Source organism: Ophidiomyces ophidiicola (genome assembly GCF_022830035.1).
Source record: "Ophidiomyces ophidiicola strain CBS 122913 chromosome Unknown scaffold_17, whole genome shotgun sequence".
Lineage (NCBI taxonomy): Eukaryota > Fungi > Ascomycota > Eurotiomycetes > Onygenales > Onygenaceae > Ophidiomyces > Ophidiomyces ophidiicola.
This window is the reverse complement of record NW_026054657.1, coordinates 374,917-389,298: the sequence shown is the minus strand read 5'-3', so window position 1 is coordinate 389,298 and position 14,382 is coordinate 374,917. Positions and strand designations below refer to the sequence as shown.

Sequence of the window (14,382 nt, the reverse complement as noted above, 5' to 3'; positions counted from 1 at the left end):
TATCATTATTTTTATTCCTTCCTTCTCTTCTTGGATTGTTTGATATATACATACATACATAGATTGCCCAACACACATGCAAAGTGTAGCACAAAAGTGGTTAATGGTATTTTCTTTAGCTGACAGTTGGGGGCCGAGGGAATTGTCATTGCCACCCTGATGGACGCACTTTGGATCTTTTCTTTTTGGCCAGATAAGGATTATCCCAATATTTACCATCTACTCTCTGCAGCACAATCAAATCATACACATGCTTTAGTCCGCGTGTGTCTCTCAGGACAGCCATCTAGTTGGGAATCATCGAGTAGCCAGAACTGTCCTCCATGGGAACATCAGCCCATTCCTGCCTTGGCATCGGACCATAAATGCCCTAAAAACCACGGCCCTTGTGATGCCTTCTGGATTTTGCCTTTTTGCCAACCCACATGGGCGTGTTGGGCACTGTTGAGTTCTGGCGGATAGTTACCTAACTAGCTGGTTGGCCACCCCGTCGCCACCCAAGTTCCTCAACTCAAAGCTCCCCCCTCTTCCACATAAAAACAAAACACTGACAAAGCCGAGCTGTTGATATCACGTCTACCCTTATTGGGTTTTCCTCCTACCCGCGCCCTGTTCCTGCTTGTGTATAGAAAACAGACTAGTTCGCGTATGAGACTCGCCGTTGTAGCGGCTCCGCGCGTTTCCTCCACTTGCTTTGCATGCACGTCTAATAACTAACTAAGCCTCGGCCGTCCACGCGCGCTGACGACGTTCCGCAACGCGGGTTATTATCGTTCAAACGGCTATTTAACATACTCCAAAGCTGCACGGATCCCTGGACGCACCTTCGAGAAAGCTCACACAACTTCGAGTTCGCCACCCTTGGATCTGCTGTCGCGTCGCTGCCTGCTTTAAAAAGGCAGTATCCGAGCTGCTTAAGTCGCCGCCCGTTACAGACTACGAATAGAATATTCCAACCTCATTACAGTATTTCAGCCATTTCTAGAGATATATTTACGTTAAACCGGCAATAATGTGCATAGCACTTATATCAACGGCTCACCCGGACTACCCCCTAATCCTAGTTGATAATCGAGATGTATGCCCTTCAACTCTCCCCGTGGAACCAGAGAAACGAGGCAGAATACTAACACTATATTCAGGAATTTCTCCGCCGCCCAACAGCGGCAGCGGACTGGTGGCCTGAACCGTACTCTTTTGTACTTGGCTCCCGCGACATGGCCCGCGCCGCCCACGGTACCTGGCTCGGCGTCACCAAGCACGGCCGCATCGCAGTTCTCACAAACTACAAAGAAGACGACTGCAGCCAGGCGATCGGCAAGCTGAGCCGCGGAGAAATCATCAACTCCTTCCTAGAATTACCGCCCGACGGCTCCGTGAACACGGAGCAGTTTGTCGACCAGCTGGTCGCGGGTGGCGAAGCTCACCTGGCCGGCGGATTTAGCTTGGCATGTGGGAATATCCGCGGGCCGCTGGCGATCGTGTCGAATCGCGTGTGCTCCAAGGACGGGGTGACGTGGATTGCGAAGGAGAGGGGCGAGACCGTTGCGCTGAGCAATGTTGCGTTCGGAGACTGCTCGTGGAAGAAAGTGCAGAACGGGGAGAGCATGATGAAGGAGGCTTTACATACGAGCTCAAAGCTGGGTGAACATGAGGACCAGCTGGTGCAGAGATTATTGGCCATTCTCAGCACAGATACCCTTCCACGGCTAAAAGAAGGTGGGGATTTCGAGACATATATCGATTTATTACGCGAGAGCATATTTATTCCAGTCATTGGTGAGGAGCAGGAAGACGAGAGAGACGAAGCGGAGATATGTACCTCGAAAATCCACGAAAAGGCCGAAATTGTGGGCAACGGGCAGGCGAATCATATGCAATATATGAAGGGACTGTACGGGACGCAGAAGCAGACCGTGGTTCTGGTCCATAACTCTGGGAGGGTTAAGTTCTTTGAGCGTACCCTGTACGACAATGATGCGAAGCCTATTCCTATTGGAGAGGGAGACAGGGAGTTTGAATTCGTCGTTGGAGAGTGATGTAGCGTGATACAGTGTCTCTCCTGGTCAACCTTTTTTTGGGTAACCTTCTGTGGCGTTATTTGGGCTCTAGACACGACTTACGAGATATCCATCGGCTTTTGCCCCCTCCGCTCCATTCTACTTTATTTATGGGATCTAGGGGTCTCTTAACTCCAAACAAAGTATCCCTTCAATAGAATAGCTACACTAATAAGGTAATGCAGTATGATTTATGACGCTTTACGAACTGATGTTAGTGTTATTATTCCCTGTCTTTGTATCGCCATTATCGACCGTATCTCCCTGGGATATATATGTTCAAATCTATATATAGTGCCGTTGAAAAGAAGAAGACTCTAAAACTTTGACGTTGCTATAGTTGGAGTCACAATGATATCAACCCGCCGTATTCAATGCAATTTTAAGGGTACTATTGTTTCTTCATACAGCATAGTTCATCAAATCTTCCTCTTTACCAGGCCTTTGAAGAAATCAAAGCTATTGCTATCACTCTGCAGCTCCCATTTCTTCCCCGTCGGCCGATCCTCCCAGCCTAGCTCCTCTGCAACCAGCAGCCCATAGTCTTTGGTAATTCCCTTAATCCTCGCCCTCACACCGCCTTCAGCCTCAAGAGTCACTATTTGGTCCATATGCAGCCAGTCAGCATAGTACATATCTTCAAACGTCTGATCAAAACCAGTGCGAAGGAAGCGAGTGTAAAGCTCTTCAAGCGTTGTTAGGATACGAGCAAGGAGCTTTTCGAGGGACAGGGGGGGCATCCCAGGTGCGTTGGCGGGCAGTCTCGAGTTTATGAGGTTGAGGATGGCATTTAGAGAGGTGGTAGGGGCAGAATTGAGGGCATTTATGCCGGCTCCGGCGACAGCTATGTATTCCCTCGAGGAAAAGTGGGCGTTAACCAGGATGCCGGCAATCTTAGTGTATATCTTTTTGTCTGGTTGGGATGGGTCTAGTGCGTCTAACATCGAAGCTCGTTAGCAAAGGGAAGGCAAAGAAGGCCTAGGTGACATACAGATGTCGTTTGGCCACTTCAGTTTAATGGGCATATTTTCATATCCTTTGTCGTAAGTTTTGATACCCTTGACGATGGCCATGGCTACAAGATATTGAATGAAAACAACCGGTGCACTCGCAAATTTTTCAACTGGGTGCCGGATGCATATCGAAAACATTAATTGCCCAGGCGGAGATACCCAAACATTGGAGCCACGACCACGGCCAGCAACTTGAACATTCGCTGTTGCCATAAAGCCATTCGGCAGCCGACGTAGCAATTGTGTATTCCTATGAATTGTCAGCGACAGTCGAACACCCTAAAATAACAGCAAGACATACTTCTCCAACAATGTATTTGTACTAGTGACAACTTCCGCATATAAGACATGGGAGCCAAAATTTGATAAATCTTCCCTCGATTGCGTTCGATACTCTTTAATCATGCCATAAAATGTTTGGTGATTGAAGCAGGGAGTATCAACTGAGGATGGATACTCCTCATGGACTACGACATCTTTAATGATCTTTTGGTAATCGATAATTTTATCGCCTGACTGGTCCTCGTTAGTGTCGGGGAGAGCATCAACGATTTTGTCCATGTTAAGTGGAGACGGGCGTTCAAGACGAAAGGTATCACTGTCATCTTTGATATACTTCTCTTCATTTTCCACAACAATGATATCTTGGAGTGCGGAAATAAGATCTGCGCCAGCACCCGGCTCAAGAGCAGAGAGATGCATCCGAGAAAGAGCAGGCACTGGGGCCGCTTTCTCACTCACACGAAGACCAAGTTTCTTGAGGCATGCTCGTAAGAATATTGTTCTAGCCTCATCGTTCTGAGCCAAAGTATCGATGACATGGCAAAATTCAGGCCCATCCGCGTTTCTATCCAGATTGGCCGCTGCAAACCTAGAGTGTATTATATAAGTTTCCAGAGCGTGAAGGTTCAATACATGTTCGCAATACGTACTCTGGGTGAGGGCCTGTCAATATTGCTGCGCCCTCACCATGACGGCAATAGACTATCGCTGCTGTTCCCTCGCCGGAATCGACACTGATCGGCTCAGTATAGCTAGCCAGGACTTCAACACCCTGGTCCGCAAATTTTGGTGCGTCCACAAAAGCACCACCGCCATTATAGTAAGATTTAAAAGAGTTAGGCAGATGCTCCTCGTCGGTAAATGCTGAACTAGACACTTGTAATTCTGTGGCTCGAGCTCCATCCTCGCTGTTGTAGACGAAACCTGGAAAGGCGCATCCTCGGCATATGCCAGGATAGAAAGCCAACTCTCGGTCTCCAATGACTTCGAGTTTCTTATTACCCACTTCAAATTCACAACGCTTGCTTCCATAGTAGCCACCGGCACAGAATCCTAGGTAGGCACCTCCACGTTGGACGAATTGGCTAATTCGTCGATTACCAGCTCCATTCAGGGTGCTGCAGTACGGCAGGTCTGCACCACCAGGCATCACTAGAAGGGCACAGCTCGCCGTCCATGGCTCATTAATAATCATCTCACCCGTCACCGGAATAACGGCATAGTTTGATGCCAGAAGGCGGCGCAACGAAAACAGACACTGGCGGACAGAATCAACTGTGGTTCCATTCCCTGAACAATCCGTCAGAATGTTGCGTCTCCAATCAGAATAGCTTTGCCCACCGGAATAGACCAGGACATTGAGCCGCTTGGTGGTGGGGGTAGACGTGGTAGCCATAGTCTGCATCGACGTCCGCCACAGAAAATCTCTTTTCAACCGCACTCGCTTCAGCTCCCTGAGTGCAAAGGAAGGCAAAAGGGGTATCAAGATGTCCAAGGTCGATGATAAAGCGATAGTAGCACCTGTCGACGACGACGACGATGAGCCTGATGACTGGTATGTCCCTTGTTCCAGAGCCCCGCGGGAGAGGGGCGGCGACAGCTGATGACCGTGGCAGGGACAAGCGGATCTTCAGCACTGGATGTGCAGGTAAGGAGCCAGCCGGGTCCACGGCAAGGGTGTGCTTCAGTACACAGACATTTAACAGGCAGATTGATAGCTGAACAAACCAAGATGAACGACTGCTACTACGACAAGAGAGACTGGCGGAAGTGCAGTAAAGAAGTAAGTTTTTGTGTCCTTTAAGCTATTTTCCACGGACAGCTTCCGGCCCAAGTTCAATACCATCGACACATCTAGTATCTCTCGGATACGAAACGATGCGTCAAAAGACTAAGCGGATTCAATCAGAAAAACGCTTGCTGAAGCTGATTGTTCGATACAGATGGAGGCGTTTCGCGAGTGCTGGAAGCGCAAAGGGAACGACCAGCGAACCCGGACGAAAGACACCTGAAAACAAGGGCCCATCATCCAAAGATAGAATCCTCTGTACATTATTAGTTATTTGTCAATCCATCTCATCTCATCTCACAATATTTTCTATTCTCTGCGCAAAAAAAAGGACAATCACGTGACAACGGGCCGGCGACGTCAGTCTGAATCTCGATATCGCAAGTTTGCAGTGTCTTCGAAGCCAGACTCAGTGGAGGCTTTCATAATGGCATCTCGGGCTCTCCGGCACGCCAGTTGGGCTCCTACAGCTCTCCGCACTTCCATATTCCCCAGGACTCGCCCTATCGCATTGCTACAACCGCACTTTCCAACAGCACCACTTCGCAGCTTCAAAACGCAAACACCCGTTTCCCAAACTGGCAATAATACCAACACAACTGCAACCCCCTCCGCTTCCATTCCTTCGACGCCAGAGAGACCCTCCACTACAGCTACCACAACCGCGCCAGCCGCCAAAAACCCCCTATCCGTCCAAAACATTCTCAAGTCGGGCCTAAACGATCAACCTCCCGAAGTAGACCTTGATGCGGACGCGGTAAACAATGGCCAGGTAGACTGGACCCGATCTTATTTTGGTCTCAGCGCCGAGCCGTTCTCAAAAGAAATCAGTGCAATCCTTCTGCAACCTCTTGAAGCCGAGGATGTGGAAATCAAGCCCGATGGGATCGTATATCTTCCGGAAATTAAATATCGCCGGATATTGAATAAAGCATTTGGCCCTGGAGGATGGGGTTTGGTACCGCGAAGTGAGAGTATAGTCACGGCAAAAGCGGTGACGAGGGAGTATGCTCTTGTTGCCCATGGACGGTATGTGTTTTCTGTCGGTTGTACCGTATCAATCATGCAAGAGATAAATGAATTGGGACTAATTGATATCTGTCCAGTCTTATTTCCATTGCACGTGGTGAACAGGCTTACTTCAACCCTGATGGGATCCCCACAGCCACAGAAGGATGCAAATCCAATGCTATGATGCGATGCTGCAAGGATCTAGGCGTAGCCAGTGAACTGTGGGATCCGCGCTTCATTCGCCAATTCAAGCGCAACTATGCCAAAGAAGTATTTGTCGAGCACGCTGTCACTAAGCGGAAAACGAAGTTGTGGATTAGAAAAGACGACGAGGTTGGTTATCCATGGAAGCCTTCTAGATAAGAAGCGATAAGGAAAGAAAATTACCCATTGATCAGGATTGAGACGAAATTCGCGATCCAGCACCCTGACTGGCCTCGAAAAGAATACGGCGCAGATGGAAATAAATATCTACTGTACTATACGTGTGTGCCTACTAGCGTTTGGGAACTAAGAATATATGCTGTGTAACTCGGAATTTTTAGAATCTTCATGTCATTAATAAGGAGCCGCTAGATATATTAAGGCGAACAATACGGAGAGCCTGGATTAAAATCGCTTCTTTAAATCGAAATTTGCTCCTTGCTTGATGGGAAAAAGAACCATGGTAAAAAGATACCAGTCGACAACACCCACTAACCCCCTACACCAATATTCAAAACTTTTGTTGTGAGTAGTTAAGCAAGTCTAGCCAAATAACAGGTAGCCTCCAAATATAACATCGAAATACCGAATGTAAACATTCAAATGGCAAGACGGCTCTGAACTCCAGCCACTAATTAATGTAAGTAAATAAAATTAGACGGTGGCATTCTTTCGGCTCTCGATCTCAGTGTCCGAGCCAGACGTAGTATCGTTGTCGTACTTCTCGGCGTTCGCAAGACTCTGCTCCTTGGTAAGGATCGGGTCACGCAAAACAAGCGCGAAAGCGATAATCACGACAGAGAAGCAAATTCCAGTGATACATAGCAGTCGCTGGACGTGTCTATATGCAGCGACTACCGCAGTTCTGTTTGGTGTTCCGACAGGGTTTGCGGCAGCCCAGCTCAAGGGGTCTGCGTAGACCGTTGCCGCTAGGGTAGCGTTGTTGAGTGTCGTAGCAAGAGTTTTCGGGAGAACTTGATTCCATAGAGCTCCAGAGACTGAATTTCCAATGGCGGAACCAATGTTATAGCAGGCAAGGAACAGCCCAGTGATGACGGCAACATCTGGTAGTTAAGGTCAGGCTTATTTCTTTCCAAATTCTTAGGAATTTTGGGGTCACTTACGTTCATGTTTGGTGGCAGCTTGAATACTAGCCTGTGCGGGATATGGAAACAACCCGCCAGCTTTGAATGTGTTAGTATTACTGCACACAAAATCTTCATGGAAGAGCTATCTTACCAATTCCAAGGAGGATTTGGGAACCAATGATACCAGCTTTGCTGTCTCCACCTGTTCCACCACGGAAATGAATGAGTAGGCCGAAGGCGGTGAGAAAAACGAGGGTACCAAAGACAATGATGAACTTGAGGCGCCGGAGCTTGAATACGATTAGACCGACAATGCATCCAGTAATGGTACTCGTGAAGCTGTAGAAAGTTAGCCTTGATAAAAAAAATGAACGTCTTTACCATCAATAGCATTACCTGTATAACGACGTGATTCGAGTAGCACTTTTAACTGATTGACCAAAACCGACGACAAGGACTGTAAACAAAAAGTCTCCCTGCATGTACCAAGCTATAACCGAAAATTCAGTGAGCTTTCACAATAGGAGGTGGGTATATCATAAATACTAACCGGTGTTAAGGGCGATGGCAATGCCCAGAGCCCCCCATACAGCGCGGTCTTTCAACAACTACTCTCAGAGTTAGGACATACGATGCAGAAAAGAAGAGGCAAGGGAAAATTTACCTTAAATGGTACCATCGGGTGCAAGCACTTCATCTCCCAGAAAATCCACGCCGGAATAAGGAGAATGCCGATAACAAGGGGCGCGATGATTTTAGCCGTTTTCCATTGGAGCTGGACACCGCCGGCCAGGGTGAATGGTATGAGAATCATGGCAAATACTCCAATCAGGAGAATGACCCCGACGACGTCGAGTTGCCAGAAAAGAGAAACCGTAAGCCGGCGGAAGCCCAGTAGCTGGTATGGGCTCTTATAGGCAGTAAGGGCGCCGGCCTTTTTCGCACGTCGATGGACGATAAACAGTGATACCAACAAGGGCAAGGCACAAACTAGATATCAGATGAGCAAGGGTTGTAATAAAGGTTTTATGATATGCAGCATACTCGGATAGATAATGGCCCACATTCCAATGCCTAAAGATCGCGGTTAGTATGGAAATAGAGAGCGCTGTATTCAGCGTAATACGTACCCCAGTGCCATGTTGTACGTTGAAGGACAGCACTGGTAATATTTCCAGAGACCCAAGTGTTGACCTGAGGGCAATTAGCAGGCACCGACCCATGCAGTAATAGGGGGAAGCATACAAGGAATGGTAGGGCAGGAATGTAAGAGAAAATAACTCGAGAGCGCAGAGATGTAACATCTGCGATGAGGACTTCGACGAGTAGCAAAATACCCGTATAGCCAATCTAGTTCATTTAGCATCGGTATATCTCGATCAGAATGAATACGCTAGTTACCTGGTATAAAGCTGCACCAGCAGCGAAGCTCTGAACGTTGGACGAGCATGCTTCGACAATAGTACCTAGGTGCTGTGAGTGAAGACATCCAAATCTATAGGAGTGCCCAACTGCATACCAATAACATAGAATACAATAGTAAGCATAATCACCTCCGCTCTTCCAAATACATCGGCAATCTTAGCCACAGTTGGCTATAACAGAAGTGTTTAGTAATAATGCACCAGAGATCTGCACAGGTTATGCGGGTCCATAGTTACCTGTGCAGCAGCGGCGATGACACCCCGCAGAACATTTACGGTGGCCAGCAAACTGTGCGTCTTGTACGACGCGGTGGCGAAGGGCTGGGCGCAGGTCAGATCACACCGGGAAATAAAATGCACGTATGAAAAGGGCACATACTTGATAGGTATACCGGATGGTGCCATCAAGCCCATAAGCGTAGGCGATGAGAAAAATCCCAAAGAAGAATAGAATCCTATCCGAGAGTTTGAAGTGCTGTGAGATAGCCTCGACACGCTGCACCCCTTGACTCTTCTCACCTAGGAGCGCCACGCGTGGACGTTCGGTCTTGCCAGCCGGGGTTGTGGTAACATCGAGGGCTTTTTCCTCAAGGTTGATGGGGGGAGGTGGTGCAGCTATCACCTTCTCTTCAAGGGCGAGCGCTGCCATCTTTGCTTGGTTGCGAAAAGGAGATGACAGCCAAAGTGCCAGCTCGGTTTGCAAGAAAAGCAGAGATGAAAATGAATACTTAGGAAATGGGAATGATCGACCGAAGGAAGCGAGAGCAACCAGCGAATTCTTATCTGATCACTTGGCCCACTGGCATCATCTGTGACCAACTTACCAAGTACAGGCAGGCCAATTAAATAGCTCATTCAAGCGTGGGCAGAGGCTAGATGCCCATGAAAATCTGGGTCAACGACGGGCCAGAAAAACCCAACAAAACCACTTGAACCGCCCTTAGCGTAGCAATCCAAGAAGCTCCCCAGGCGACCTCCGCCACCGCGGTCGCTGTGGCCGTGGCCGTGGCCGGAGGTGGAGGCGCGTGAGATGCAAAGGCGATGCCGTTGTTCTGGAACGCCGACTCGCGCGAGGCTTCCTTCCCCATGCAGGGTCGGGCCCAACCGTTTGTGGCGGCAAGCCTGGCCGTCGGGATCGCTATCTGATCTGATCTGATTGTGGGCCGCGTATTGATCGAACGCTCCATACCGGACTTCCGGATTTGTACTCCGTACTCCGTACGGAGTACTGTACCATTATTAACTATCGGTTGCCCGCGCATACGGAGTACTCCGTCATGGAACAAAAAAGAACGCTGAAGCGACGGAGTGTTTGTACAATCACGTCATATTAGTTACCATGTTGGCTGGATATTATATGGAGTACGGAGGATCGTATGGTTTTTTATTACAGTACGGCTAGCTATATCTCCCATAGGCGCAATTACACCTACATTACGGAGTACTACTCCGTACTCCGTACATACAAGCAGAAAACCTTCCAGAAAATTTCCAAGCCCACAAAAGCCAGGGAAGTTGTAGAAAATTGCATGGTCACCTAGAGGAATAGTAGGAATCGCCTACTATCCTGCATGCTAGGCAGGATAGGTGGGGATCAGTGGAAAGCCTAATAAGAGGCAGTCAAACACTTTCAAACGTAGGGAGTACTCCGTACGGAGTAGATGATGCACGCAGCTACATAGGTCTTGAAATATGAACGACATAGGATTGAAGACGCAACAAACCCAATAACAAAATAACCACACAACTTAAGCCAAAGACATTAATTTGGTGGCTAGTAATAACAGTAAGTGTACATAGAAAAAGGACATCAAACAGAATACATGAAAGAAGGCTGGAAGCATAGAGAACAAATGAGGATGCGGCGGTGCCCAGCGGAAAAAGTATGGGCAACTTGTCGGATAAATAGCCGGGCCTTGAGGGGCCCACCTACTGGTAGGATAATAGTAGAAAATCGCGTAACAGCAGGGATCGCCTACTATTCTGCCTAGTGAGATGGTAGAAAAGCGCGTAGTTTCCTAGGTATTGGGAAGCTAGGGGATTCCGGTAACTAACTATGGTCGAGTTTTTAGATGCCAGTCATCTAGTTAACTTAGTGGCTGAACCTGATGAACAGGCTAGAAGGCTTGGCAGGGTCACGGGCAACCACGTAACTAGCTGCCTTGGCGCCTCGAGTCTGGAGTACGTTTAAGGCAATACGATGGAATGTTCCGCCTGGAGACGCACATGCTCTTCAGCAATCTATTTATTATTAGAATGGTAATTTTTTCTCTATCTCTCCGGCTACCCCTGCCATTCTGCCTCAGAGTTGATCATCAGCCTCCCGTCGCCGCTTGAACTTCACATGGATACGGAGTATTCCAAAACAAGTATTCTTGTCAAGGGCAAGCATCCTTCGAGCCTGGCTTTTGCTCACCGGTTGCCTGGCTCCAGATCACTTGATGCGGTAATTTCATCGAGCAGAGATTCAAAAATTTAAGCCATCCTTAATTAACATGCAATTGAGCTCCAAGCTGTCATTCTTTTCTCAGAATTTGCTGGGCTCAAAAACAAGGCGGCTTGTTAGTCAATTATTTATGTCAACGCGTCGATTTTCACCACTATGGACCATGCCCAGAGAATAATAATAGTTATGAAATACTCCACACGGAGTACTCAATAATGTCGACAAGGTGATGAAATGGTACCCAAGCATGCCCTCTTGCTACGAGGTTTACTTAACTACGGAGTACTCCACGCGTCGTACTGAAGACTAGCACCACTTTTTGGTTAGTTAGTAATTAACTAGGTAGTTGAATGCAGCACGACGCGTCCCCGCGCTTTGTTTTGCGGCCTGTGTTCTCCACAATATGTCTTTGCTGTGACCTCAGGCGGATCGCCCCATATCTCTATTTGGAGATGCAGTTTACACTGCAGCTTGGACCAACACCCGCCGTTATATCATTGTGTTTCTTAATTTTACCGTCCTACTTCTAGTTCAAGATTGGTTAGATGGATTGCAGCTCTTGTCGCTTTTGAATGGCATTGCTAGGAGAAAATGTTGCATCCTCCTCTTGGCTTACTATGCCCTAGGTTGGAGCTCCAAAGCGCCAGAACACTGGAGAAATTCCAAAGCAGATGGACTCTCTCCTCTTGAGAATAATGATCGCCAGTGATTCTGGCCTACCAGCAGCACTTCATGTTTGAAGGCTCCTTACCCCAGAGCGAGTGCCCCCCCCCCTTCAATTATCGCCAGTCATATATGATTGAACTCCCTGCTCTTCCAGAAAGAGAAACCCTGTTGACAGAAATCTTTTCGTGAGAAACAAAGTTCAAACTGCAACCCTTTTTCTTCGCTATATAAAACATTGCAGACGCACGGCTGGCTGTACATATGAAGGATGCTACCATTGCCCCCTGTCAACCCAGCCGTCACCGCCATGGAATCGCCTCTTGTTTATAGTAGGCATGGATCCCGCCTATCAGTATCTATAGCTTGGCAATCTTTTCGCTGTTAAATTTAACGGGATTATTCAAAGCTTTAAGGTCGAATTTCCCAGTTTGAGGACTGTCGAATTTCTTTAAGGCGTTGCCTTCTTCCATCGCCCGGCACAATGGTCTCCTTTCGGGCATATCTGACTCTTGTCCTTGCTCTTCCCTGGGCAGGAGCTTTTGTTTCCAAAAGACAAACCGTTACGGATCTGAAGCGCGGCTATATCATCGAGTTCAAGGATGGAATTGACGCTGTAGGCTTGGTACCTGAGCAAAGATTAGATATGGGCTTTCCTATGACTGACCTGACCGCATATATATAGACCACCGATGCATTTATTGCTGAGCTTAAGGCTAAGGAGCAGTTAAAGCTGACTCGCCGTCATGAGTATACGTCTTCACTCTTTAAGGGCTTCTCTTTCGACCTTGATGAAAAAGGAGACGTCAATGCTGCCATAGAAAGGATCTCTGCTATGCCGCATGTCAAGAATATTTCTCCTATTCGCAAAATTACCGCTCTGTCGCCCAAGATCCAACGGTATGCTCAGCCACAGGAATTCGTGGTGGCTGACCAGCGACGACGGACAGACTATGCTGAACCCTGGCATAAAGCTACCGGCGTCGATCAACTTCGAAAAGCTGGTTATACTGGAAAAGGAATTAGGGTGGCAGTGATTGACAGTGGTATTGACTACAAACACCCTGCTCTTGGTGGGTGCTTTGGCAAGGGATGTCTTGTTGAGTACGGCAAAAATCTTTTTGGAACTCCAAGCGATGATCCGTTTGAGGGTCGTCATTATCACGGTATATATGTTTGAATTTCCCCTGTAATGCACTGCTATTAATTCTTCTTCTCTCAGGCACACATGTTTCAGGAATTGTGGCTGCCCAGAAATAGCCGTTCGGCTTTACAGGAGTTGCCCCTGGTGTCACTCTGGGCCATTATCGCGTACTAGGCTACGAAGAACCGAACCAAAATTCGAGTCTATCGAATGATGTAGGCTTCACTGACACACTTATAAAAGCATACTTGGATGCCTTTGAGGCAAAGTCAGACATTATCACGGCTTCAGTTGGTACGTTTAGCGGCTGGTCGGCAGGTATGTTCCTAAACTCCATTCAACTTATTCTTATTCTAGCCTAACAAGTCTTTCTGTTAGATCCATGGGCCATTGTAACAGAGAGAATTGTTAGCAAGGGTGTAATATGTCTTGGAGCTGCTGGAAACGATGGAAACCTAGGACCATTCTTGGGAGCTGATTTAAACTCAGCATTTAGCAGCATTGGCGTTGGCTACATAAATAATGTTGAGCTTCCGGCTGTTCTTCCCCGGGCATTTTATACTACCTCGCATGGTAACAAACCCTTTGCTTGGGCTATGGTTTCTGAGTTCAACAATGGCACTTCTCCTTTGGCTGAAGTTAGGCAAAATGCTTGTGAGCCTCTACCAGCTACGCTTAATTTGTCTGGAAAAACCATTCTGTATAGTTTGGGAACCTGTGTCCCTAATACCCAAGTGAAAAATCTTGCTGATCGCCACGCTACCAACATTTTCTTTTGCAACCCCGAAGATAATGTTGTACCGCCATGGCAGTTACCACCGTCTCTAGTGGGCACTATTAAAGGCATGGGAATTCTGCCCAAGACGTATTGCGAAAAGCTCAAGACTGCTGCGTCAAATAACGGCTCTGTGGTAATGACATCGTCAACTTCTGCGCCGCGGGTGCTTCATATTCAGAAGAATCCCTTTCGCGGAGGTGAGATAACTGTTACAACAGAGTGGGGCCCATCCAATGATCTTCGCATTGTGCCAACATTCCTCGCCCCCGGGGAATAATATTCTATCCACAGTACCTCGTGCTGTTGGCTCTTATCATGTTCATGGGGGCACATCTATGGCTACTCCATACGCTGCTGGTGTCGTTGCTCTTCTTTTAGAGGCACGGGGAAGGCTTTCTCCTGAAGAGATCATTTCATTACTCAGCACAACATCTAACCAACAACCCTTTTTTGATACAAAAAAACACAACCTTTCCACAG

At 47.8% G+C, this 14,382-nt stretch overlaps 6 protein-coding genes across 6 annotated transcripts; 4 read left to right on the top strand and 2 right to left on the bottom strand.

Moving 5' to 3' along the window:
* Nucleotides 1-1,012: 1,012 nt before the first annotated feature.
* Nucleotides 1,013-2,039, top strand: LOZ57_004355 (uncharacterized protein; the record flags this gene model as incomplete). The annotated part of the gene is made up of 2 exons (XM_049253399.1): nucleotides 1,013-1,078; nucleotides 1,143-2,039. 2 exons carry the CDS (start codon nucleotides 1,013-1,015, stop codon nucleotides 2,037-2,039), a joined length of 963 nt encoding a protein of 320 aa, XP_049107745.1.
* Nucleotides 2,040-2,479: 440 nt separating this feature from the next.
* Nucleotides 2,480-4,751, bottom strand: BPL1 (biotin holocarboxylase synthetase; the record flags this gene model as incomplete). Its single annotated transcript, XM_049253398.1, has 5 exons — nucleotides 2,480-2,997; nucleotides 3,052-3,323; nucleotides 3,375-3,944; nucleotides 4,006-4,645; nucleotides 4,697-4,751. The coding sequence occupies 5 exons, from the start codon at nucleotides 4,749-4,751 to the stop codon at nucleotides 2,480-2,482; spliced, it is 2,055 nt and encodes a 684-aa protein (XP_049107744.1).
* Nucleotides 4,752-4,842: 91 nt separating this feature from the next.
* On the top strand, nucleotides 4,843-5,077 carry LOZ57_004353 (uncharacterized protein; the record flags this gene model as incomplete). The annotated part of the gene is made up of 2 exons (XM_049253397.1): nucleotides 4,843-4,910; nucleotides 4,972-5,077. The coding sequence occupies 2 exons, from the start codon at nucleotides 4,843-4,845 to the stop codon at nucleotides 5,075-5,077; spliced, it is 174 nt and encodes a 57-aa protein (XP_049107743.1).
* Nucleotides 5,078-5,571: 494 nt separating this feature from the next.
* Nucleotides 5,572-6,518, top strand: LOZ57_004352 (uncharacterized protein; the record flags this gene model as incomplete). Its single annotated transcript, XM_049253396.1, has 2 exons — nucleotides 5,572-6,173; nucleotides 6,251-6,518. The coding sequence occupies 2 exons, from the start codon at nucleotides 5,572-5,574 to the stop codon at nucleotides 6,516-6,518; spliced, it is 870 nt and encodes a 289-aa protein (XP_049107742.1).
* Nucleotides 6,519-7,013: 495 nt separating this feature from the next.
* SIT1 (ferrioxamine B transporter) lies at nucleotides 7,014-9,520 on the bottom strand (the record flags this gene model as incomplete). The annotated part of the gene is made up of 13 exons (XM_049253395.1): nucleotides 7,014-7,423; nucleotides 7,484-7,543; nucleotides 7,599-7,786; nucleotides 7,844-7,937; nucleotides 7,998-8,055; nucleotides 8,112-8,437; nucleotides 8,492-8,521; nucleotides 8,578-8,641; nucleotides 8,693-8,797; nucleotides 8,849-8,913; nucleotides 8,967-9,042; nucleotides 9,109-9,192; nucleotides 9,251-9,520. The coding sequence occupies 13 exons, from the start codon at nucleotides 9,518-9,520 to the stop codon at nucleotides 7,014-7,016; spliced, it is 1,830 nt and encodes a 609-aa protein (XP_049107741.1).
* Nucleotides 9,521-12,464: 2,944 nt separating this feature from the next.
* On the top strand, nucleotides 12,465-14,179 carry LOZ57_004350 (uncharacterized protein; the record flags this gene model as incomplete). Its single annotated transcript, XM_049253394.1, has 4 exons — nucleotides 12,465-12,605; nucleotides 12,666-13,146; nucleotides 13,257-13,442; nucleotides 13,503-14,179. 4 exons carry the CDS (start codon nucleotides 12,465-12,467, stop codon nucleotides 14,177-14,179), a joined length of 1,485 nt encoding a protein of 494 aa, XP_049107740.1.
* Nucleotides 14,180-14,382: the final 203 nt, after the last annotated feature.